General features: G+C 41.1%; 1 protein-coding gene across 19 annotated transcripts in view; it reads left to right on the top strand.

Moving 5' to 3' along the window:
• The window catches only part of FCHO2 (FCH and mu domain containing endocytic adaptor 2), a 211,664-nt gene that overhangs the window by 165,703 nt on the left and 19,435 nt on the right, over positions 1-26,526 (top strand). For 5 of the 19 annotated variants that reach the window (XM_065599080.1, XM_065599081.1, XM_065599083.1 and 2 more), the window contains 8 exons: positions 64-150; positions 9,036-9,545; positions 11,204-11,307; positions 12,735-12,864; positions 14,050-14,109; positions 22,738-22,849; positions 23,460-23,615; positions 25,734-25,866. In XM_065599080.1, coding sequence (XP_065455152.1) covers positions 64-150; positions 9,036-9,545; positions 11,204-11,307; positions 12,735-12,864; positions 14,050-14,109; positions 22,738-22,849; positions 23,460-23,615; positions 25,734-25,866 — 1,292 coding nt within the window. Of the gene's footprint in view, positions 1-63; positions 151-9,035; positions 9,546-11,203; positions 11,308-12,734; positions 12,865-14,049; positions 14,110-14,519; positions 18,772-19,829; positions 20,453-22,737; positions 22,850-22,955; positions 23,034-23,459; positions 23,616-25,733; positions 25,870-26,526 lie in introns of those variants that run through there. The other 14 variants (XM_065599090.1, XM_065599089.1, XM_065599092.1 and 11 more) reach the window with 9 other exon arrangements.

Raw genomic sequence — 26,526 nt, 5'->3', positions numbered from 1 at the left:
CAGATGCTGCCCTATAGTGTGCAAATTTCTTCATAACCCCTTTTTTCTTGCTATTTTCTGTAGCACAATCTGTTCCTTTACAAAAAAGTTCTTTTTGTTCCTCATGTATCCTGTCTAAAGATTGTACAGCAAATACCACCAGTACCTCAGGTAAAAATGGTAACTTTTAATCCAGTTATAATTAGTGTTTTATAATAGCTAAGAGATAAGAAGTGTCCCAGGACCTAATCCAAAGCCCTTTGAAGTCAATGGACTTCAGCTGACTTCAGTGGACTTTGGATCAAGCCTCATAACATTTGTTTATATGTTTTCATTCTTTGCTACAATAGAGGCTTATTACTATACAAAGTGTTAGTCAATCAGCAGGCTAGCTGACCCTAATTTACTGATAAATTGAAATGAGCGAGAGAGTGAGTGTTACAAATTAGATTTATAAAAATAGCATGGACTTTTCTAATTAACCTGTCTTTTTATTAGCTGAAATGCAGATTTTGTCAAAAACCAGCCAGAATCCAGTTGTTAAAGACAAAGGAACCTAAGGCCCAGATTTTTAAAGGTGTTACTGCGTTCAGCATTGCAGTGATTTAGCATTGCTTTGATTTAGAAGTATACATTTCATTTTCAAATGGGATTTAGGCACTTAGGACCGTAAATCTCATTTAAAGACTACTGAGGGCCTAAATCACTTTGGAAAATGGGATGTCAATGCTTTTGAACATTTTAGCCACAGTGAGTAATGCTCACTTCAGTTGATCCTTGTCCAAAGCAAAATGAATCCGTCTACATGTGTTACCTGATGTATACAATATTAAATAAAGCGAGTATTCTAAAATATCACAGAATCAATATAATGTACTTTGGAAAAATATGTGCTGAGGCAAAAGCAACAATAGGCAATTATCCTGTGAAAGTACCTAAGTTCTGATAGTATTATTTAAATCAAGCTGACCTTTATTGCTCTTTGAGCTGCAATTAGATACCAAGAGGTGGGATTTCCAAAACCACTGGGTTTGGACCTAATTCGGCACTCCTTGAAGTCAGTGGGAGTTTTATCATTGACTTAAGTAGGACAAAAGTTAAGCCAATGCTTAGCTCTTTTGACAATCCCATCCCAATAATTAAGTTGTTGACTGAAATGTACTTGCAAGTACATGCAACATACATGTAACATATTGTGGTTTAAAAAGTCACCACATGGGCATTCTTTTCCTTTTTACCACTGCTTAAAACCTTCCTTTTGGACAGTGTTTTGCAGCTCAATATGAATTACTATAGTATTAAACAATTGGTAGGCCTTGCAGCATAGAAGTAAACTTAGATCATTCAGTGAATAATTGCCCTTTGATAGATCTTGAAGCAAACTTTGTTATCGTGGGAAAACATGATAGAAATTATTTTGGCTAGTTATGCTTTCCGTATTAGTTATTCATGTATAAAAATGCTTCTTTCATGTCCCCTTTTTTTCTTCCTTCCCCATTTTTTAAATTAAATTAATGGAGATATCCTATCTCCTAGAACTGGAAGGGACCTTGAAAGGTCATCGAGTCCAGCCCCCTGCCTTCACTAGCAGGACCAAGTACTGATTTTGCCTCAGATCCCTAAGTGGCCCCCTCAAGGATTGAACTCACAACCCTGGGTTTAGAGGCCAATGCTCAAACCACTGAGCTATCCCTCCCACCAAGAGAAGCATCGGATCAAAAATCTGTGTACATGTCAAACTTTTATTTCAAAAAGACTTAAAACATGGAAAAAATTGTCATATGAATGTTTTGCATTGCTGCCCATCACACAATATAATGAAATTCAAAAACATTTTTCCATATATGATAATGTATCATATAATGTGTTTTTTAAAAACTTTTATAAAGTTTGACACTAATCTCTTGTTTGTTCTTCTTATACTGGGGTAGTGTTTGTCTTGGCCATAAGAACGCTTCTTCCAGTATGTTTGTATGTAGTTTAAAAAATGCAGTTTTTTATGTTTGACTGTGCACTGTTTTAACTTAGGATCTGTAGCAATGCAAACCTTAGAAACAGTGTTTAAAGCATTTAGCAGGAACAGTAAGATCTACTAAATCTGTAGATTCCGGGCTTGAAAAATCTACTAGCCTATGGCAAGTAGGAAGCTTTCCCAGGCAAGTGCTATCAACTCTCCTGAACTGAAGTTTTTTGTTTGGTTGGTTGGTTTTTTTTAATCTGTCAGTCTCCCCTTAGGAGTGCACACACTCAGCGCACTAAAGCCAGAGAACTTTGCTTAGCAGTACCTGTCAGGGTGATACTCATGCCCTTTGGCCCTTGTAAACCATCATGTAGCTCTTTAAGGGCAGCACGACCCTGACCCCCCCCCCCCCTCAGTTCCTTCTCACCAGCCATGGCTTGAGTCAAAGTGTATCTGTGTGGTATTTTATCTTGCATTTCTCTGTCACCGTGCTTTTCTTGTGTATATAGTTCTAGTAGTACCCTTAGGATTTAGTTAAGTAGTAGAAATTAGACACAGTTTAGTCTAGTGTGATACCTTCATCAAGTTTTGAACACTGCCTGTCATGTGAGATGGCTGTTCTTAATAGTGAACCCAACATTCAGTGTTTGTTGTGCCTTGAGGAATGGCACATTAAAGAAAAGTGCTTCATCTGCAAGTCATTCAAAAGGAGAATGAAGGTGGCTTTAGAGACTTGCACCTGAAACAATATCTTATGGACCAGGCAGCGCTGCTTCAGCACCAGGGACTTCCACAGGTTGGCCCCTCAGGGAGCTTTGGAGCTGGCATGTTCCATGGCCGGTTTCTGATTGCTCCCCCAGGATGAAGAAAGATTGTTCTTCTTCCTCTGGTCCCCCAAGGAAAACGACTCTCAAGATGAACTGGGCTACAGAGCTCAGAGAGATTCTTCCTCTTCTTCCAAGAAGAGCGCAGACCAGCATTGATATTCCTCAGATGCTCAAGATAAGGCTGGGCTCCTACCCGCTCTCTGGAACTGAGACGAGATCAGTTGGACACACTATACCGGTGTCAGCAACCTTTCAGAAGTGGTGTGCCGAGTCTTCATTTATTCACTCTAATTTAAGGTTTTCATGCCAGTAATACATTTTAACGTTTTTAGAAGGTCTCTTTCTATAAGTCTATAATATATTATTAAACTATTGCTGTATGTAAAGTAAATAAGGTTTTTAAAATGTTTAAGAAGCTTCATTTAAAATTAAATTAAAATGCAGACCCCCCCCGGACCTGGGCAGTGTGAGTGCCACTGAAAATCATGCGTGCCATAGATTGCCCACCCATGACTATACCATCAATTCCAGTATTATTCATGGGGCATCCGCTGAGTCCAGTACCGACAACATTGGTGTTGGCATTGACTGTTTCCACGCCATTGGCATACCAGGCAGCATAGGACTTGCTCTGCCTTTCTGTTCCTGACTCTCCATTAATTCAGAAGCATTCAACTGTAGTGGCCTCTTCTGTGTCCTTGGGGCTAACTGGACTGGCTGCAGAATTGTTGTTATTGTCGGCACCATCTTCCGCACTGCTTAATTGATTGAGGTTGGTCTCCTCGGTACCAAGGGGCTCATCAGTACACACATTGGCTTCGGTACCAACAACTGTTTCAATATAGACCACCTCTACAATATTAGTACCAGCCTTGACTTCATTACCAATATCTGTTTTGGTGCGGAGTGTGAATGCAGTGCCCGCACTAGGGCCCAAGGTGCCAGCTATTTATCATTGGTCACACCAATGCGATCTGCATATTGGGCTTCAGATGAGGCTGGATGTTGACTTGCCCCTGCCTGGAGAGGCTCCTCCGTTGCCACTAGACTGCTTGAAGGGTTCAAGATTGAACTCAAGGGCATCTTCTTCCTCTCTCTTGCCGTCAAGGCACTGTCCTCGAAAGTTAGCTAGACATTCTGGGGATCACCATCGGTACTGGGATTGGCACCACTCCTACAATAGCAATAGAGGCTCTTGGACCAGTTCCTATTGGCCACAGTGCCATATTCTCTTCCTCAGTGGCCTCCTTGGAATCATTGGGAAGTTCCTTGATCTGCAAAGTCCTGATCCTTGGCTCAATCCAGAGTGAGTTTGCCAATCCCCTTTGTAGTCTCTCCTCCTGAGCCACCTACACTACAGACACAGACTGAGGTTGTCCCCTTTGAGCTGGTTCAGCCTGAACCATTGTTGCAGGGGCAAGAGTTGCTGCAGGAGATACCATAGGCTCTGTTCCCTTCCTCTTCACCAGATGACTAGATTCCTCCTCTCCTGTGCCTGAAGAGTTTAAATTATATCAGGATCTTCTGAGGCAAATGGCTTCAGCCTTAGGCATTCAGGCAGAGTTTGTTCAGGAAAATACCATAAGTTGGTGGAAACTCTCCAGCCCTCAGCTCCAGGGAGGGTAGCTCTCCCTATAAATGAAGCACTTTTGTGCAAACACTTTGTGGCATACCCCAGCTTCTTTACCGCTTACAGTGAAGCATACTGAATACTGATAAGATATCATAACCCTATGCAGGGTTTTTGAGTGCTTCTACCCACATCCAGCCCCAAATTCTCTTGTTGTGATGGCAGCAAATGAACTACTATGGCAGAGGAGATGCCTGAAGATACTCTAAAAGGTTAGATTTGATGGAAAGAAAAAATTATTTAACATTATCTTTACAAATGCACATTGTGAATCAGTAGGCGCTGTTATCTAAATATGACTTTGTGTATTAGGAAGCTATGTCCAAATTTCCTGATAAGTTGCCAGAATCCTCCAGGGAAGAGTTTAAGGCATTCATTGTAGAAGGCCATCTGGTAGCCAAGATGTCATTGCAATTGGCAGTGGGCATGGTGGACACTTCTTCTAAAATTATGGCCTCAGTTGTAACTATGAGAAGGGCCTTGTGGTTGCAGCATTGCTCCTGTCGTCCAGCAGACCATAGAGGACTTACCTTTCAGTGGTTGGTTTTTATTTTTTCAAAAGGTTGATGAGACACTACATTTTCTAAGGACTCTTGTGCTACTTTGCTTTCATTGAGGGTTCATTCGTAAAGAGACATCATTATGGAGGTTATCAACAACAGGAGCAATAGCACTCTCAGTGATGTTTCTGGTAGTCGTCCTACCTGCTAGGCAACAAGACTTCTCCCGGAAGGGGCACAAGTCACAGATTAGGAGGCCTTTTGGATCCAATTTTAACCTGCCAGCCTGTCCTCCATCAGCTTCAAGCAAGCAGCCATTTTGACTTGCATATTGAGAGCTGCATTCCGTTTTCTATCTCCCCAGCCATATCTCCACCATTTGGGGACAGGCTGTCTCGCTTCTAAAATGCTTGGGAAACAGTAACCAAGGACAAATGGGTCCTAAGCACTGTGGGAGTCGGTTAGACCATCCAATTTCTATTCATTTCCCCTTCCCACCCCACTACCCCATCCTTTTTCAGGGACTCCTCTCATGAGTTACAGCTCCTTCAACAGGTCTAAGTTGCATGCTTCATGTTTCCCCTGCAGCACCAGGGAAAGGAATTCTACTCACGGTATTTCCCGATTCCCCGATCTCTGTGGTCTCAGCAAGTACATCAAATACATGAGATTCCATATGGTTACCCTAACTACTGTTCTCCACACTTTGAATCATGACTGATTTGCTGCACTTGATCTTCAGGATGCTTACTTCCACATAGCAATTTTTCCAAGCCACAGGACGTTTGAGATTTGTAGTGACAGGTCACCATTAACAGTACACAGTGCTTCCCTTTGGCCTGTCCTCAGCTCCACACGTATTTACCAAATCCATGACTGTAGTAGCAGCATATCTCAGAAAAAGAGGAATTCATATCTTTCCTTTACCTGAATGTAAGGGGGAAGTCCAGAGACCAAGTCTTCTGTCTGGTCCAATTTCCGCTACATTTCTTCTATCGTCTGTGAACAAAGGAAAGCCAGCCACCACAATAGCAACACACAAATAGAGTTCACTGGGGCCCTCCTAGACTCTACAAGTTCGAGGGTGTTTCTGTCAAGAGAAGGATTTCATGCAATTCGTTGCCTGTGGCTGTCCCTTGCTCTCATCCTTCAACTCTGATCCTTGAATGCTGGAATTTGTTAGGTCATATGGCTGCATTTACGTACATGGTCCAACATGCAAGATTTCATCTTCATCCTGTTCAGGGATGGTTGAAGTTGGTATATCTCCTGAACTGTCAGTCATTGCCACTGCCCATCCTGGAGTCTCTACAGAGTGGTGGACAGATCAGATCAATATTTGCAAAGGTGTTCCTTTTGCCCATCCTCCTCTAATCAGGACCATAGTTACTGATGCCTTCATAGCAGGTTGGGAAACACATCTGGGGACATTGAAGGTTCATGGTTTATGGACAGACATCATATCAACATCCTGTAGCTTCAAGCCAGGATGCTGGGCACAGATGAAGAGCACAGACATTCATATCCTCATTGACAATACCACCACAATGTTTTATGTGAACAACCAGGGAGGAGCTTGCTCCAACCACCTTTGTCAGGAAGCAATAATGTTTTTTGTCAATTTTGCTTTAGGGAAAACATCTCCACGGCTGCTCACTTACCAGATGCTCAGAATAACTTGGTTGATCACCTTAGCAGGAATTTCTCCCAGAATCACGAGTGGTCTCTGAAGAGCAGCAGGCTGAGGTCCATCTTCAAAGAATGGGGCATTTCAACTGTCGACCTGTTTGCAACCAAAAACAAGTTTTGTTCTCAATTGGGTCTCAGTCCGGGATCCTTAATCAATGTCTTCCATCTGAACTGGGGATCAGCACTGACGTATGCTTTCCCCCCCCGAGCCCACTCATTCCGCAGATTATTTTCAAACTAATGTTGGATCATGCCAAATGGATACTTGTTGCATCAGATTGTATCGTTGCAAGACAATGTTCTGCAATCTTCTCAGTCTGTGTTTGACCTCCCAGATCTCTTCCCCTCTATCCTGACCTACTGACTCAGCACCATGGTCAAATTTGGCATCCAGTGCTGAGCAGTCTGCACCTCACGGTGTGTATGCTGCATGGTTAGATGAGGGGAAGGATGGTGTTCAGAAGCAGTTCTGAGTGTTCTGCTTAATAGTAGAAAACCTTCCACTAAGGTTATCTATTTGGCCAAGTGAAAACATTTTTTTGGTTTGATCGCTAGCCAGGGGAATTCAGCTGAAGCTAGCCAGCATTCAGGATACTTTGGATTATCTGTTACAACTTTTAGTCCGCTGGTTTCTTTTTTTTCCCTCTCTCAGCTCATTGAGGATCCACTTAGCAGCAATCTCTGTATACCGTCCTCTGATCCAAAGGAAGTCTGTTTTCTCAGACTGCATGGTAATGAGATTTCTAAAAGGTGTTGTCTGTCTCCACTTGTGAAGTAAACTGTTCAATTATGGGACCTTAATACTGTATTGGCTACCTTTATGGTGCATCCTGGCAACTTGTTCTGTCTTCTTTGCCAAAAGGTGGCTTTTCTTAATGCCATAACAGCCTCAAGAAGAGTGAGTGAACTGCAGGCCTTAATGGCAGAATGTCCATAAATGCAGTTTGCAAAAATGAAGTGGTCCGAAGACTAGACAAAAATTTTGGATGCAAAGTGGTTTCACAGTTTCACCTTAATGAAATGATATATTTACCTCTGTTCTTTTGTAAGCCACATTCAAATGTGGATGAACAGTGTCTTCACACACTGGATGTGAGACGATGCTTGGTATTCTATCTGAAAAGGATTAAACCAAATAGTTCATCACCTCGACTTCATCTTCTGTGCGGATCGAATGAAGGGTCAAGTGGTCTCTGGACAGATGATTTCCAGATGGATCATTTCCTGCATTACGACAGCATATGGGGTAGCTCAGATCACACCTCCACAGAAACTGATGGCTCATTTGATGATGGCCCAAGAAGTTTCTGTTGCATTTCTCAGTAATGTTTTTATACTGGATATTTGCAGGGCCGGTATGTGGTCTTCTGTGCATATGTTTAGCAGACATTATGCTATTACAACTGCATCTCTGTCAGATGCAGACTTTGGGAAGGCAGTCCTGCAGTCATTGTTCAAGTAGATTCCAAGCCTCACCATCTTTGGTTACTGCTTGTCAGTTGTCTGAATGGAATACATGTCTGCAGCCACTAGAAGAAAGAACTATTACCAACCTATACTGTAATTGTTATGCTTTGAGATGTGGGTGCAGATAGGAATTCTGTGACCCTCCCCCCATCTCCTCTGCAATGGAGTTTCTACTCTTGATGTTAGTTGCAAAGGAATTGAGGGAGGTTGGGGCAGCGCTGCCCTTAAATAGCCAATGGAAGGGGGCTCTGAGGGCCTAATGGTGTGAGTACCACCCCACTGGATACTGCTAAGCAAAGTTACTGGCTTCAGTTCACTGAGTGCACACACACCTGAGTGGAACACATGTCTGCACCCACAACTCAAAAAAACCCAATTACAATACAGGTAGCTAATAACTTTTTGTAGTTGCAAAGATAATTTTCCATATATGAACTGAGTGTAAACCAATATTGTCCTGTCTTCCTAAGTCTGTACACCACTCCACTGCCACTGTTGCTTGTAGCTTTGACAAGTTGCAGCATGGGGTAAGCTGACCAGTCTGGTCAGTCTTTACTATTGCTGTTCCTGCCACTGCAGCAGCCAAGAAGGTGAGGGAGGAGAATAATAGGGGAGTCCACGTACAGTAATAGCAGTCAGGTGATTCTGAGGTGAGAGAATATTCTTTTACTACCAGACACCTACTAAATAGAGCCCAAACAGGATACTATATGGAGAGGGAGAGAGACTTGGAGAAAAATGAGAGAGCAAAATTAATAGGTTGGTTGACAATATTACAGTTAAATGATGTATACAAATAATATACAACTTTAAATCCTTTAAATTGCAAACAGGGCCTGAGAGAACAGTTATTTTTCAGCTTGGCTAGTAGACTTACTCTTCAGGGTGTATATGTTGAGTAAATTTTTAAAGTTTGGATTTATATTGTAGTTTTTAGAATTTTCATGTTGCTTCTAGCTTTCAATTTTTCCCTTTTCCTTCAGCTACACTAAAAGAGCAAAATAGGAGCTCCTTCTCATCAACCATTGATTTTCCTGGGTGCATACTATCTGAATCTTTGCTTGGGCGCCATACAGATTCTTGGTCTAGGAGCCCATCATCACCAGACTTCACCTCTAGCTTTTTGTGCAAACCTTATATTACAACAGAACCAACAGGGAACACAAATACTTTACCTATTATTTCGTGGTCTCAAAATCAGTGGATTTGCTTTACTGGTGATCTTGTTACAGTTGAACAAACAAATGCAAACCACAAGGCGCCCCAGAGTTTGCATTTTAAAACTGAAAATCTCCACACTGCCTCTGCTGCTTTGCTTGGGAGTTCTTCCAACAGCTGTGCCACTGAGGATCAAAGTGACCTTTACAATAATATTACGTACCATGAAAAATTATTCATTGAAGAAACTGACAGTGCTGCTGAAATTTCTTCCACATCTTCATCAGCGCCACTGGACTCTAGTTTAGTCTCTACTTGTGTTCATATAAACAAGGGTATGGCAAGCATGAGTTGTGTATTGGTCTTTGCCTAATAACTGACTCCGAAAAGTAGACTGACTTCTCTCCCTCACTGTTGCTCACCTGATATTAAAATTAATTCATCCTCTCATCTAAAGATACTAAATCTTATCAGCGTTTTTAGCACCAAGTCTCCTAAGTCAGTCAGTCAACATATAAATATGTATCCAACTGAAAAAAACCTTCTTGACTAAGGGCATTGTTTGTTCCTGATCATGTGGAACTTTGCTTTTTTAAAAAGCAGCGAATATACTATTCTGAGGAATGTCAAAGGCAGTGAGCAATCAAAAACTTCTGGAAAATTTAAATATTTAGAACTGCAAAAAGTAATTGTAGTGTTTTCTAAATTTTATATAGCTACCTTATTAGAGTAAAAAATCTAAAATCTGTACTTATCCTTTTGATACTTAAATCAAATTTTAATGTGCAGTTGAGACTACAGTTGTGACACAAACTAACAAATGCAAAGAAAATCAATGTTGAGACAGGTATTCCATCTCCTCTCATTGTGTGCCTCTGATCAGGGTGTTTATCGTGCACTACTTACAGTAGGCATAAAAGGATGAATTTAAAGTGAAGATTGGTAATGTTAGTCTTGAATTGGGTTTGCTTTCGGCATTTGTGGTACAAATTTAGGACGAGTGGGATTTTCAAGTGCTCGGCATTGGCCTAACTCTATTTCCATCGAAGTCATTGATAAAACTACCATTTACTTTAATAGGAACAGAGTTATGCCATATCTGAGTGCTTTTGAAAATCTCACACTAAATATAATTTTTAGTGAATATTCTTTTTGGTTACAAGCACATCTAAAATTATTTTGGACAGATAATTGAATATGCTGTAACTCTTATTTATCATATAATTATGTATTTGCTTTTTTGGGGGGGGGAAAAGCACATTTTTGATTCAGAATACTTACTGGATGACATCTAACAGCTGTTTTGAAGTATAGTTCGTCTCAGAAAAGTGGCTATGTAAAAATAGCACCTTCTTTCACTGACGTGTATTGAGAATTTTATCTGCTCATTTTCGAGGCTAATTTTTTACAATTTTTTAGTTTCTGGTAGTCCTGCTGAAAGAAATGAGAAGTTACATGGTTTCTCACATATCAACACAATTATTTACTAAATTTTAATCATTTATAACACCTGTGAAAACTCACTGAAGGCAGTGTGGTTTCACATATGTCAGCGGCCTGATCTTAAGATAATGGAGCTACACAGCAGTCATCAAAGGCCTAACTGGCCTGTTTTATTACTGTTGATGATACATGAGAAATAAAAGACCAGACTTCACCCTGAGCCCATGCTGAGCATAAAGGGTGAAAGCTAGGTAAAACCATCTTTTTACCTACAAACTGGGTATATTTGATATGGAATCATTAAGGAACTATAATGATGGAACCCACAATGCCATTTGTAGTCATTTTTCAGAGTACCATAGAATCACATTTTAATACCATAGTAGTTTTTGTTTGTTATGAATTCCTGCAAAATAGGGTTTGTAATAAAGTAGAATCTTTAACAGAAATGTAATTTATAATGGTTGCACTCTGACTTTTTTGTATTTTTTGTATTTTCATATGACTTTTATAATACTAATGATTTCTTCACATTATTCTTTTTTTTCAGCTAGGCCCACAACTCCTCTTTCTGTAGGCACTATTGTACCACCTCCAAGGCCTGCTTCCAGACCAAAGATATCAACAGGGAAACTTAGTGGAATTAATGAAATAGTATGTATTTAATTTTAGTTTTTGTTTAATTATATAACTTATTTCTCAAGGAATGGCTCAACTTGAAATAAGGCACTCATTTACCCCATTATAGTTAACGTTTCTTTTTTACATCAAACTCTTCAAGAGTTTATAAATCACCCATTTTAATTGTCATCAACCTAAAATGTGCATGGAAATTGTTCACTGTGAATGTAATTATTGGTGGCATAAATTTGTTAGTACTTTTTATGCAAAGCAGCTTTTGGAGGGCTTAGGTGTGTTTGCTTTTACTTGCTCAAACAAAGAATCAATTTTTAAAAACTGAAGATTGCATATACATAATGCCATATCTTCAGAAAAAACCTTGAGTGAAATCCTGATCCGAGTGAAATCAATCTCAAAACTCCCAGGATTTCACCCCCAATTTCTAAGAGAGAGAACCACATGAGGAAAGAGGAACTCATTCATATTATCAGGCTGATACTGTTTATCTATCTTATGATAAACATTTTGAATTCTTCGGACCTAACATGGCTCACTAGAAGTTGGCAAAAATGGCCTTAACTCTCCTGAAACATTTACTCTGACTAGGTACAGTTTTATTAGTTATGTGCATTTCTGTACTACCCATCACTGTAGTACCTGAGAATTCTTTACAGGTTCTGGGTGCTGTAAAAAAGGAGACTTAAGTAGCAAAACCAATCCACAACCTCCACCATTTCAGATTTGCTCTTCACTGGCTTGTGTTAAATTATTTGACTGGGTGTTACTAACATTTAATCTAATCTGTCCTTGCTTGTTAATCTTGGATGTGAAACCATCCTTGTGTAACACCAGATGAATTTGGGTGAGGGGAGGTCAGGGCAGAGGGGAGGATTAATGTGTGTGGAAAGCCTGAGATCCACTCTTTCACAATGCAGTGGCACTGCACCATCTCCAGGTTAAACAGCGGATGGTTCTTTGAAAGACACCAACCTTTCCTCTCCACTGGTGTGGCCCCTAAAGTTGTCATCCATGGAAAGTGCTCATGTATTCAGGGCTGCAGGTTCAGGCAGCAGCATAAAAGTTTAGCTTCTCTGCCTTTTTTTTTTTTTGGCACTTAGCTCAGCCTGAAATGGGGTTACTTTAGGCTGTTACATAGGCAAAGCATAATGTTAACTCATTAAAGATTGATTATCCGGAAAAATTTCCTAACAATATTCTAAATTATAGAATAACTGCCCAAGGGAAATGGTAGCAGTTCATAAGTTTTTTTTACTTTGAAAATTAGGTTGGATGAAACACTAGAAAAAAAATATTGTAGGGAACAATCTTGCATTAGGCAGGGAATGATCTAGATGAAGACGTCTTTTCTGGTTCTGTCTGATTCTCATAAGATTTCCTTTGTTTCATCCATTTAAAATCATTTATATGTTTGTAATGATATTGACACATTTTGTTTTAAGCCGAGGCCATTCAGCCCACCCTTGACCTCTAACTCCAGTCCACCACCTATAGCTCCTTTGGCACGAGCAGAGAGTATCTCATCAATATCTTCTTCTGCTTCTCTAAGTGCAGCAAATACACCCACAGTAGGTAAGTAATTCAGACTATCTGTGAACAACCATTTTATGTCTCTATAACCTGTAATTTTTATAACTTTTATTTTTTTTAGAAGAGCTATAAATCTTCATTCTTCAGGGCATATATCAACCACTAACTTCTGGATGTTAGGAGGAAATAGCCATATTTGTCCAACTTAGGTTTTCTTGCAGCTTCCTTTGAAGTATCCGGTACTGAATGCTGTCAGAGACGGGATACTGGGCTAGATAGACCACTGGTCTGATCCAGTATGGCAGATCCTTCAGTGAAATTTTTTTTTTTAATTGTTGTAGAAATGCTTATAAATGCTTACTTGCTATGCAGGATATGTATACATTAAGTGCAGGGTGTTATTTATTTGTTTGAGATTTTATTCTACTTGATATTGAAATATTCTTTAGATATAGAGTGAATTTAATCCTTTTTAAAGAAACCATTGCATTTAGGCCGATTATCAGGTTTTGTTTTAATTTTTTCTGTTATAAAACTTAATACTAATAGAATTATTTCCATGAAAATTGTTTTTAAATGATTTATAGTGATTTAAATGTTCCCTTGCCTTGCTTGCAACCCCATAATTGCAGTATTATGCAAATACATAGAAACCAAAATCTGAAACTGATGGTCTTTTCCTTTCTCCAGCTTGGATGAAGTAAAGGAACTAAATAAAGAGCATAAATGGTGAAAAGTAAATTAGGGCCCTAATCGTGCAATATACATGAATAGTGCCATTAACTTTAGAGGGGCCATTCACCTGCATAAAGTTACATGTTCGTGTTTGAAGGATCAGGACCTTGATTTCTTTTAAAATTCTTTCAGTTTTGACAACCTAAGGTGTAACTAGCAAGGAACATTTTTTTTTTTTGTAAAAGTGTATTTTTTTTAACCTGATGTTCCTTTTGCCGGACTGATTATTATTTTTAACTACTGGACACTATTACAACTTTAGTCTTCTAAATTAAACTTAACTCCAGCAAATGTATGTTGTTTCAAGGGAATTTGTGGAAATGTCTAATATTCTTAACTAATTTATTTTATATTTTAACCTCATCTTTAATTAAAATTCTTATTTTTCAAACATCTTTCCATTTAAATAATATAACTTTAAATTAGTGCTTTTTATTATTGCTTGAAATATTTTGTTTTCTTGCAATGTTTTGTTTCATTTAAATGTAATAGATGATGATATAGTCATTGGAAAGCTCCCTACGATTGAAAAACTTTGTGAGACACCTGCAGGTATTGTTCTAGAAGATTTATATGTTAACTAATTATCCTAAAACTGTACCTAATACAATTTTAGTTCTTTGTGACTTAACTTTCTCCAGCAATCTCTAGTATCTTCCAGCCATAAAGTAGCTTCGAAGCTAAACTGCTTAATCGGTTATGTGTTGTATTAATCATTTGAAATTGATATAACCAATAATTTAAAAAATTCCAAAAAAACTCAGGTAAAGCCTGTGGTCTTATTCTCTCTAATCTTCCATCATAGCTTTTCTCAAAAAAAGAAGCGATTATCTTGAACTTTTAAAATGACAATCCTTACTTAACACTTTTAAAGGGCCTGTTTTGTATGTGGCATGCAAATAAGGAGAACACTGAAATATTTGAAAACTTCCACCATAAATAATTGTTACCTTTTTTCCCAGACAGATATTGTCCATTACCCTCCAGCAGACTAATTTAGCAAAATTAAAAGTGCTTCAACCTGTGGGATAGTAGACCCAGGCACCTCTTTGTAACTCTGCTGGAGCTACTCTTCATATAATGACACACTGGAGCTACTTTACTTTTTGCATCCTCAACCTCAAAACCATTTAAGTCTCAAAAGATCTAAAATTTTTGAAACCTATGTTGCAGTCTGGGGTGCCCGTTTCAGTGAAGTCTCAAAGTCCTACTAACTTTTCAAACTGCTGCTGTTTGGCTCAGGAGAGAGGCTACACAACCCCACCAATAGGCTTCTGCCACTGGAAGCTGGTAAGAGAGGAGAGGACATTCCAACTAACTCATCTTTTGCATACCCTGTTCCCCAAGGAATTGCCACCAGAAGAAAAAAGAAGATTGCTTTTCCCGCCATTTCTCTTCCCTTGTTATACAGGACCCTCTCTCTGGGGGGCGGGGAAGATGGGCCCCATCTGAAGTTTCTAATGGCATCAAAGATAGAATGGCCAGACTTTGTTAAGTCTGAGGTGTGTTGGGTGATGGATTCTCAAACTTTTTCATGTTGTGTAACAAGAAGGCTGCCCAACTCATGAAATCAAAATGAAGTCCCTCCCCCACAACCAATTTCCTCTCCAATGCAAATCAATTCAAATACTTCCCCATCTGCATGAAAAATCAGTTCTAACGCTACTGAACATCTGCTTGAAAGTCCCACACACATTCAGAATTGTTTCCCTCCTGTACACACTAAAACTGATCTAGTCCACAGTCCACTGCTCTTCAAGTTGCCTGCAGCCTCTCTAGGGCATAGTTCCTTCATGCCTGCCTCTTTAAAGCCCTTCATCCCCTTCAAAGTTGCTGCCTCTCACTCCTTATTGTTCTTCCATCTCAGCTTGCTTCTTTCCTTCTCCACCTCCACTTTGAGGTCATCAGCTGCAGCCTCCCCTGTCACACCACGGCCCTATTTCTGGAGCTGGAGCTCCAGCTCCAGCCACCTTTCTCACTCCCAACAAGGATTCTCAGCATTTTGTGCCCGGCTGCAGAGCAAACAGGCCAACAGAATGCTGATTTACAATGTTAAATCTATCTTTATAATAAGAAGGACTTAGTTTTGTTTGGGGATGTTTTTTTTTAATGAAAACTTAGCTTTTTGCAGAGCACAGTAAAATCTGAAAAAAGAAACTAAATCTGTTGATTTCTAGTGCCCTGGGTATGACCAAGAAAAAGAGAAATATGTATGTGTGCACTTGCATATAGATTCATATGTCTGTGTCTCCTTAAATATGTGCAAATTGTAATGTATTAAGGAAGATGCAGTTATTTTCAGCAAGGAAGAAATTCCTGTATTTCTTTTACAGAATTGAAAAAATATATGTATACACTAAGTTTAATAGATTTTGCATAATTCTCTCTAATGGATCAGTTTGAATTTATCTATAAGAATATAAAAAGAAAAAAGTTACTATAAATCAACAATTTGTACCTCTGTAAAAGACTATTTATTTAGTAGGAAGTGATCACCTTCCAGCCTGGTTCTGCAGTTGAGCTGTCTAATCATTACTCCCTATTGGTCTAATGAAAAGGGGATAAATTCTCATACAACTGTAGAGCAATATTTATAGCCTAAACACATTTTTAACTGTTTGTTATAGATGACTTTGTATTATTTGCTGTCTCCATAGTTGAGCATTTCACTACAGAGATGGAAATTAATGGGTCCAGTTTTGCCGACTCATGATAAAATCATGGTCCCATTAATTTCCATGAGTCTTGCAATATTTGATGAGTCATGCAATATTTTTTCTTAAAACAAAGTTGTAGGGTTATGTGAAAATCTCAGCTTTCTTTTTAAAAAAGAATAACTTTCTAGCCTTCGTGGTTACAGCAAAAAGCTTGAAGATGTGGCCTAAGTGTGCACTGAAAGGCAAATAAAAAGATGTCAACATATTTTTTGTTAATTTCATGTTTCCAATCAGTCCACTAATATTTCTTTAGTCTGATTCATGATTTTTTTTAATGTCTGGGCTGGCAATACTGTGGGTCGAAGGAAGAGTAGGTATTCTATTAGAGGTTTTTTATGTAAGTGAATTGTATTGGTTCATAGACAAAGTAACTATGGGAAGAATTCAAAACATTAAAGCATCTTGTAAACAGTGCACAAGACTTTAGAGGGGAAGGTAAGGCTTGATAGTATAAGAAGACTAAATATCTGGAATCTGACCATGTTTTTTAAACTCCTCTCCCACTCTCATGCTGCTCCTCCTCCTCCTCCCACCCCTCCTGCCTCTAATTAAACATACAGTTCCCACACCCACATGTACTTACTTCATAGATCAGTACATGTATTAACAAGCTGCTTCCCCATATTAAGGTCCCACCCTCCTCCTACAGCATGTACTGCTGAAAAATCTGAGAAGCACATCACAGTATTTCAAAGTAAATTAGAGGATTAGTTTGAAAGCAGAAACATATGGCTTTCTGCTTTATGGTACCTCAGTAGAAAATATTCATTGGTCTCTTTCTGTCCGCTTATTGAAAAGTGTTAGGCTTCCTTTGTGAACAATATGCTTTGCATGAGACAGTCAGATTTAATAGGAGTACAGGAAAAGAATAATAATAAGCTTTCCACTGTGCTATTGCTTTCAGTAACTGGCAGTATATATTTTAGAATGGTACATTTTAGTCCCTGGTCTTCACATGTGCATGCACAACGTTTTGTTGTTATGCATATGTTCACCCACACTATTCTCATGCAGCCACAGTGTAAGAAGTCTTAATGCTACGTCTCAGTTGGTTTTGTAGGTAAAAATTGAAACACTTCTGTGTATGCAGGTGTTTGCATAACAACTTACGAAGGCTGGACACAGGCCTTTCTGACTATTTTCCCCAGTACATTGAATGACTTTTAAAGTGGTGCATATTTCCTTGTAACTCTGAGGCATACCCTGATTCCTTAATAGGTGGACATAAAAATCTCAGTAAATAAAAATTTTCTGTGATTTTCATGTGAAAAGTGTTTGCCTGCTTGCTAGTGCTCGAGACTTAGTTAAAGATGCCAATACTTAATTTATGTGGAATCAGACTAAACTGCTTGGGGTTTTTATGCAGACCATAATTAGAATCAGGATATGTCCATGATGACTCTCTTCTTTTACTATAAAAAGAACAGGAGTACTTGTGGCACCTTAGAGACTAACAAATTTATTAGAGCATAAGCTTTCGTGGACTACAGCCCACTTCTTCGGATGCATCCGAAGAAGTGGGCTGTAGTCCACGAAAGCTTATGCTCTAATAAATTTGTTAGTCTCTAAGGCCTGGTCTACACTACGACTTTAATTCGGTTTTATCAGCTTTAATTCGAATTTACCCTGCAACCGTCCACACAACGACGCTATTTATTTCGATGTAAAGGGCCCTTTAAATCGATTTCTGTACTCCACCCCGACGAGCGGAGTAGCGCCAAAATCGATTTCAACATTTCGAATTAGGGATAGTGTGGCTGCAATTCGATGGTATTGGCCTCCGGGAGCTATCCCACAGTGCATCATTGTGACCACTCTGGACAGCAATCTAAACTCGGATGCACTGGCCAGGTAGACAGGAAAAGCCCCGCGAACATTTGAATTTCATTTCCTGTTTGCCCAGCGTGGAGAGCACAGGTGACCACAGATAGCTCATCAGTACAGGTAACCATGCAGGCTGATAATCGAAAAAGAGCACCAGCATGGACCGTGAGGGAGGTACTGGATCTGATCGCTGTATGGGGAGAGGATTCAGTGCTTGCAGAACTTCGTTCTAAAAGACGAAATGCAAAAACTTTTGAAAAAATCTCCAAGGGCATGATGGAGAGAGGCCACAATAGGGACTCTGATCAGTGCCGCGTGAAAGTCAAGGAGCTCAGACAAGCCTATCAAAAAACAAAGGAGGCAAACGGTCGCTCCGGGTCAGAGCCGCGGACATGCCGCTTCTACGCCGAGCTGCATGCAATTCTAGGGGGGGCTGCCACCACTACCCCACCTGTGATCGTGGATTCTGGGTCGGGGATAGTCTCATCAGCGACGCCTGAGGATTCTGCCGATGGGGGAGAGGAGGAGGAGGAGGAGGAGGATGAGCTTGCAGAGAGCACACAGCACTCCGTTCTCCCCAACAGCCAGGATCTTTTTCTCACCCTGACTGAAGTACCCTCCCAAGCCTCCCAAGCCAGTACCCAAGACTCTGACCCCATGGAAGGGACCTCAGGTGAGTTTACCTTTTAAAATATAAAACTTGTTTTAAAAGCAAACGGTTTTTAATGATTACTTTGCCCTGAGGACTTGGGATGCATTCGCGGTCAGTTCAGCTACTGGAAAAGTCTGGGGATGGAGCGGAAATCCTCCAGGGACCTCTCCATGAAGCTCTCCTGGAGGTACTCCAAAAGCCTTGCCACAAGGTTTCTGGGCAGTGCATCCTTATTCCGTCCTCCATGGTAGGACACTTGACCACGCCATGCTTGCAGCAAGTAATCTGGTATCATTGCCTGACAAAGCCTGGCAGCGTATGGTCCCGGTGTTTGCTGGCATTCAAGCAACATCCGTTCTTTATCTTGTTGTGTAATCCTCAGGAGAGTGATATCACTCCTGGTAACCTGGTTGAAATACGGGAACTTAATTAAGGGGACAGAGGTGGCCGTTCCTACTGGGCTGTTTGCCTGTGGCGGAAAATAAATCCTTCCCTGCAGTTAGCCAAGCGCAGATGGGAAATTGGCCCTGAGTTTTTTGCGTTTGGCTAGCAGGGATCTTCCCTGTTACCAGCCACGCGGTGGGGGGAGGGGTACCGTGATCATCCCAGAGAATTCATGGCGGGAGGGGGGCGGCGGTGGGGGGGGGGGGTTAGTTTGGAGCCTGCAGGGATCTTCCCTGATACCAGCCACGCGGTGGGGGGGAGGGGTACAGCGATCATCCCAGAGAATTCATGGCGGGAGGAGGGGGGGTGGTTAGTTTGTTTTCTGCTGCTGCTGAATGTTAACAGAAAAACCGCAGCACTCTACAGGCTATGCTTGGTATGTGGGAAAGGAGGGCGCAGAAGCTGTAAGACAATGGCTTACCATGGCCGCATGCAAGCCGAATTCTGTTGCCCAGACCTGTGATCTCTAGCAGCAAAGCCACAGGCACTCAGCATTAAGAGGCAAAATGCGACCTTGCACAGAAATCACATGTGCTATGTAATGTGAATAGTGTTGGTCACCGTGAAAGAGTATAAGCATTGTTCTGCAAAATGTAGCTTTTTAAACAATTCTCTCTTTTTTCCCCTCCCTACAGCAGCTGCAAATTCCTCAAGCCTCCCTCCTCCATCCCGAAGGTTATCACAGATAAGGCGTCGTAAGAAGAGAACGCGAGACTAGATGTTTTCTGAAATTATGGAATCCAGCCGCAGTGACAGAGCTCATCTGAATGAGTGGAAGGAAACAGTTTCAAAGTATAGGAAAGAAGCCAGTGAACGTGAGGACAGGAGGGACCAACGTGAGGACAGGAGGGACCAACGTGAGGAGAGGAGAGACGCTCGAGATGAGAGGTGGCGGCAGGAAGATCAGAGGAGGCAGGATGCAACACTGGGGCTGCTGCGTGAGCAAACAGACATGCTCCGGCGTCTGGTGGAGCTTCAGGAACGGCTGCTGGAAAACAGACTGCCGCTTCAGCCCCTGTTCCACCCTCCCCCCTCCCCATGTTCCGTATCCTCCTCACCCAGACGTGTAAGAACGCCGGGGGGGGGAGGCTCCGTACACCTTCCCATTCCACCCCAGTAGACAGCCCAAGCAAAAGGCTGTCATTTTTTTAACCTTTTCTTAGTGGCTTTTTCCTTCCCAGCAATCCTCCTCCCAAATACCACCCGGGTTCCCTCCCTCTTTTTCTAATCTATTAATAAAGAATAAATGATTTTTAAATGATAGTGACTTTATTTGGTTTGAAAGAAAGCTGGGGGAAGGGGGAGGGTGGGTTCCTTACAGAAAATCAGTCAATAAAGGGGGCGGGTTTTCATGAAGGAGAAACAAACAGATATTTCACACTGTAGCCTGGCCAGTCATGAAACTGGTTTTTAAAGCTTCTCTGATGCACAGCGCTTCCTGGTGTGCTCTTCTAATCGCCCTGGTGTCTGGCTGCGCGTAATCAGCAGCCAGGCGATTTGCCTCAGCCTCCCACCCCGCCATAAAGGTCTCCCCCTTACTTTCACAGAGATTGTGGAGCACACAGCAAGCAGAAATAACAATGGGGAGATTTCTTTGGCTGAGGTCAGAGCGAGTCAATAATGATCGCCAGCGACCTTTTAAACAGCCAAATGCACATTCTACCACCATTCTGCACTTGCTTAGCCTGTAGTTAAACAGCTCCTGACTCCTGTCCAGGCTGCCTGTGTACGGCTTCATGAGCCATGGCATTAAGGGGTAGGCTGGGTCCCCAAGAATAACTATTGGCATTTCAACATCCCCAACGGTTATTTTCTGGTCCGGAAAGTAAGTCCCTTGCTGCAGCCCTTTAAACAGAGTAGTGTTCCTGAAGACGCGAGCGTCATGAACCCTTCCCGCCCAGCCCGCGTTGATGTTGGTGAAACGTCCCTTGTGATCCACAAGTGCTTGCAGCACCATTGAAAAGTACCCCTTGCGGTTTATGTACTCGGTGGCTTGGTGCTCCGGTGCCAAGATAGGGATATGGGTTCCGTCTATCGCCCCACCACAGTTAGGGAATCCCATTGCAGCAAAACCATCCACTATAGCCTGCACATTTCCCAGAGTCACTAACTTTCGTAGCAGCACCTGAGTGATTGCTTTGGCTACTTGCATCACAGCAGCCCCCACAGTAGATTTGCCCACTCCAAATTGATTCCCGACTGACCGGTAGCTGACTGGCGTTGCAAGCTTCCACAGGGCTATCGCCACGCGCTTCTCAACTGTGAGGGCTGCTCTCATCTTGGTATTCTGGCGTTTCAGGGCAGGGGACAGCAAGTCACAAAGTTCCACGAAAGTGCCCTTACGCATGCGAAAGTTCCGTAGCCACTGGGAATCGTCCCACACCTGCAACACTATGCGGTCCCACCAGTCTGTGCTTGTTTCCCTTGCCCAGAATCGGCGTTCCATGGATAGAATCTGCCCCATTAACAACATGATCTCCAAAGCACCGGGGCCCGTGGTTTCACAGAATTCTGTGTCCGTGTCCATGTCAATGTCCTCATCATGCTTGTCGCTGCGCTGCCGCCGCCGCTGCCTCCTCGCCTAGTTTTTCTGGTCCTGGCTGAGCATAAACTCCATGAGAACGCGCGAGGTGTTTACAATGTTCATGACTGCTGTCTTGAGCTCAGCGGGCTCCATGCTTGCCGTGGTATGGAGTCTGCAGTGTTCACCCACCCAGGAAAAAAGGCGCGAAAATGGTTGTCTGCCGTCCGTTGCTTTCATGCAGGGAGGGAAGGGGGGAGGAGGTGAGGCTGTACCCAGAACCACCTGCGACGGTGTTTTTTGTCCCATCAGGCACTGGGATCTTAACCCACAATTCCAATGGGCGCGGGAGACTGCGGGAACTATGGGATAGCTATGGGATAGCTACCCACAGTGCAACGCTGCAGAAATCGACGCTAGCCCCGGTACTTGGACGCACACCACCGAATTAATGTGCTTAGTGTGGCCGCATACATTTCGACTTTATACAACCTGTTTTTCAAATCCGAATTATATAAATTCGGATTAATCCCGTAGTGTAGACATACCCTAAGGTGCCACAAGTACTCCTGTTCTTTTTGCGGCTATAGACTAACACGGCTGCTACTCTGAAACCTTCTTTTACTATACATTTTCTTCATATTATAAGCATACAGTAGAGAGTTTGTTTTATGAGTAGAACCAGCTACATGTTTCATTTCCTTTGTTTGCTGTTGGCTTTAATTAATACAGTGTTACCATTTATGTTGTATCATGTATGATGTGTTCCCTAGTATCTATCTGTTTAAAATGTCATTGTAATAGTCCTGTTTTCTTGTTGCTTAGTGCTTTGATTGTGTTATATTCTGATTTCAAATGTTTTTCAAATACATTTTTCCACACTTTTCAAAAAAAATACTTTGGACTTTGCTGTGAAGCTGATGGTAGTGACTTCTTGTGTCAGTAACCTAGGTAGCCAACCATTTTGAAATCTAGCTGATAAGCTTCTTGAAAATTAATCCTATAAACCATATGTATTCTAGGTGTTTCACGTGGTCCCAGCCCTGTCACCCTTGGAAACCAGGACACCCTGCCTGTTGCAGTAGCCTTTACTGAATCTGTTAACGCCTACTTTAAAGGAGCAGATCCTACAAAGTTAGTTAAATAGTGAATTGTTTTGACTATACTGAGTTACATTTAGAAAACAAATTGGTCTTTTTTCTTTTCTTTTAAATATGGGGGAAAAATGGTGAAACTTTAGAAGAATGTGGTAAATTCGTTGAAATGAATTTCTGATGAAAATGAGATGGTGATTTATCACTGGCCAGGCATAGTTCAGGTAGGTGCTATCTGTAAATTGTCCCACACAGCTCAAAGCACCTCATTTCTACCTGCAGCACCCCTGCTATGCCAGTTGTAGCCATCTCCTACACATAGTTGTGCCTTGTGTTTGTGGTGTGGGAAAAAAAAGTTCACCAACAGACTACTGTATGCTTTATCCACCAAACTCATTTCACTTGCAACCTCATCTAATTTTTAAATCATATCCCAAGAGGTGAAAGAGGTAGTGCAATAAGCCATAGTGCCACCTTATCTTCATTTAGAATCAATTTGTATTTTAAATTTATGACTTAGATACAAATATTCTGAAAACAGTAGATCTTTACTTTAAAATTAATACTGAAATTTGACATGCAGTAAGAACTGGGTATTTTTATTTTTATTCTGTTGTAATAGAATTGCTCTTCTCTCATCTCTCTCCCAGATGTATTGTGAAGATCACTGGTGATATGACAGTGTCATTCCCAAGTGGGATTATTAAAGTCTTCACCAGCAACCCATCTCCAGCTGTACTCTGCTTCAGGGTAAAAAATACAAGCAAACTAGAGCAGATTCTTCCAAATGCACAACTTGTATACAGGTTTTGTATTTTTTTATCTAATAGAAAACGATGTGATTTTAAAATGTGAATTGTTGCATTACTATTTAAAAACAAATTCTCCGTTACCTTATTGTTTAAACTTTGCTGTGAATTTGATTTACGCCAGTAAATTGCCCTGTATTTTTTATGCTTAGTTTCTGTTCAGCACTCTCACTTTAATCCCAATATGAGAATTGCATAGATTACTAGACTTGAAATTTCCATTGATTATAATGGGAACCACATGGCTAAAACTCCAAAAATGGCTTAAAAATCTAGTTGTATGAATCTGTAGATGTCTCTTTACATAGGTTTTGTAAATTAAATGTTTTTAGACAAGCTCTGTTTAAAAATTAAACCAGATTTAATTTATCTAAATACATAAATACATGTTTAAATTATATGAACAATGTACCTGATCACTGACAGAAACAAACTAGAAATTTCAAAATTAAGAAGACTGACACTCCCACCTCAAGGCACATGGCATTTTTTGTACAGGGATCACACTGGAATGATTGATAGATCAAGTGTCAGCCTTCACTTGTAAATCTCTTAGCTTGCAGTTAATACAGAAGTTCTTTTTCTGATATGGCAATTACTATTGTGGGGGGGGGGGTTAAACTACATCTTTTATACAGTAGACCAGAAACTTTGTGTTACTATATAGATGAGGCATGTGCTATCCACAATAAAAGTACTTCTGAAAATTCTTAGAGGGAAAAAAAGCAGTGCCCACCTAGAGTAACTGTTTTGTATATTGCAGCTAGAGCTGCCTGAAAGTCAGGATTTCTGGTTTGTGAGAAATTTCTTGCAAACTAGAAATCCCTCCAAAAAATAATTTTGGAAACACCACATGGAGCTGCAGACTCATATAATCCAGATGGCAGTGCTGCCATGGCCCCTGGAAGCCAGAGATTTCTGACCCCAGGACAGTCCCCATGGCAGGGCTGCCTCAGACCCATGGACTCTGGAAGGTGAAAGCTCAGGGAACTAGGTAGACTATTTGTTGCTGTAGCAGAGCACTCACAGGGACAAGTGCTGTCTGCTCAGAGACTCTCTCGTTGGACCTCCAGCTGTATCATTCTTTGTTACCAGTTGGCCATATCTCCCTTCCCTGGGTGGGGAGAGGGCCCACTCCAGTAGAACACATGCAAATCAATAACACGTCTTTGAGAAGTACCTATACTGGACATTTGTAAGACGGCAACCTGGCATTCCATCGATACCTTCACAAAGGATTATGCCTTATTCCCAGATTCTTTTCCAGGTTCAGAAATACAGACAGCAGTATTACAGACATCTATACTGCCTGCATCCTTGTGCACTCACTTGTTTGAATACTGCTTACCAGTCACTCATGTGTGGAATACACATAGGGACTGCCACACAAAGAAGAAAAGCAGGTTATTTACCTATAACTGAAGGTTCTTCAAGATATGTGGTCCCTATCTCTATGCAACTGCCTGCCCTCCTTCCCCTCTACTTTGGATCATGACTGGATTTGCAGTAAGAGGAGGAACTGGAGAAGTGTTGGTCCACTCTGCCCCTCAAAATCTCAGTATAGAGCATGAGGGAAGCTACTGTACAGGTGTAAACCAATGGAAGCCACCTGCTAGAAATCTCTGATCTCAGGCGCATAGAGCACATGCATACCATGTGTGGTCTAGAGATAGGGACCATACATCTTGAAGAACCTCTAGTTACAGGTAAGTAACCTCCACATTGTGATTGAGGCATTTTATAATCTTAGATTAGATTAAATTTATTTTTAAAGATACTTTTTTGTAGCTTTTTCCCCTCAAGGTGTCACTACAGGGCAGGTTTTTTTAATATTAAAAATATGTCCTCTTGAAGGCACAATCCAGATGCAGCCTTAACTATGGTGCCACTGACATTCAGCTGTAATCCAGGAGTGTGTTTTTGTGTTGAATGCTAGTATTGAATCGGTAACTGATGTGCCTTAACATTCTGAAAGGTGAAATTATGTTACAACCTCTTATTGTGTTTGAAAAAAGTGTAAGAAATAAAGAGAAAGGACTACCACTTAATTTTAAGACAACCAAAATAAGAAAACTGATATTTGTATTCTCATTCCTATCTTCATTTTACATGTAGTGATCAATCACAAAGTGACTCCAGTACAAAAGATTTTTGGATGAACATGCAAGCTGTCACAGTCTACCTCAAGAAGTTATCAGAGCAGAATCCATCTGCTTCCTATTATAATGTTGATGTTTTAAAATATCAGGTAAATATTTTTTTTATTTGGAGTTAAAGAGACTATCAGAATTATTGTTTATGGGGGCATAAAGGAGGATTGTCACTGCTTAGTTGGATGATTCTTAAGCCAGACCTACACTAAACTGTTCCAAACCCATAGGACTTTGCCTGGCTGCTGGATCAATTTGTGCCCTTGGTGCTTTCTTGCTGCTTCTCCTGGCTTGATGACTTTTCTGTTTGCTCATGCTTGCTCTAAGCATGTGACACTTATGCTGGGTTCCCAACATTGCTTCCTTTGACCATTGTTGGCTGAGGGAAGTGAGACCTTATACTCAATTTGATGGTATTTCTCCATCTGTCTATGTGATAACTTTTGAATGCGGCATCCAGTCAATTCCAGATTTTCAAGAAATGTTCTAGGCATAACCCTATTGATTTTGGTGAAACTGGAAAAATCAAAAGGGAGAAATGAGGGATACAAGGAGACCACTGCAGCTGCCATTCAGCAGCTTCATCTACCTCTGTTATTGTCTATAGATCGAAGAACCAGTTGATGGCACCCATGAACCCTTGCCAGGATAGCTGCTCTCCCCATCTTCCAATACAGTTTAAGAACGTTGATGTCCTGAAAAGGAGAGAGTGTGGGAGGGAAAGAAAGGGTCATGGGGGGCATATAGAGCCCCTGGCA

The sequence above is a fragment of the Chrysemys picta genome, chromosome 6, assembly GCF_011386835.1.
Source record: "Chrysemys picta bellii isolate R12L10 chromosome 6, ASM1138683v2, whole genome shotgun sequence".
Lineage (NCBI taxonomy): Eukaryota > Metazoa > Chordata > Testudines > Emydidae > Chrysemys > Chrysemys picta.
This window is presented reverse-complemented; position numbering and strand designations above follow the sequence as displayed.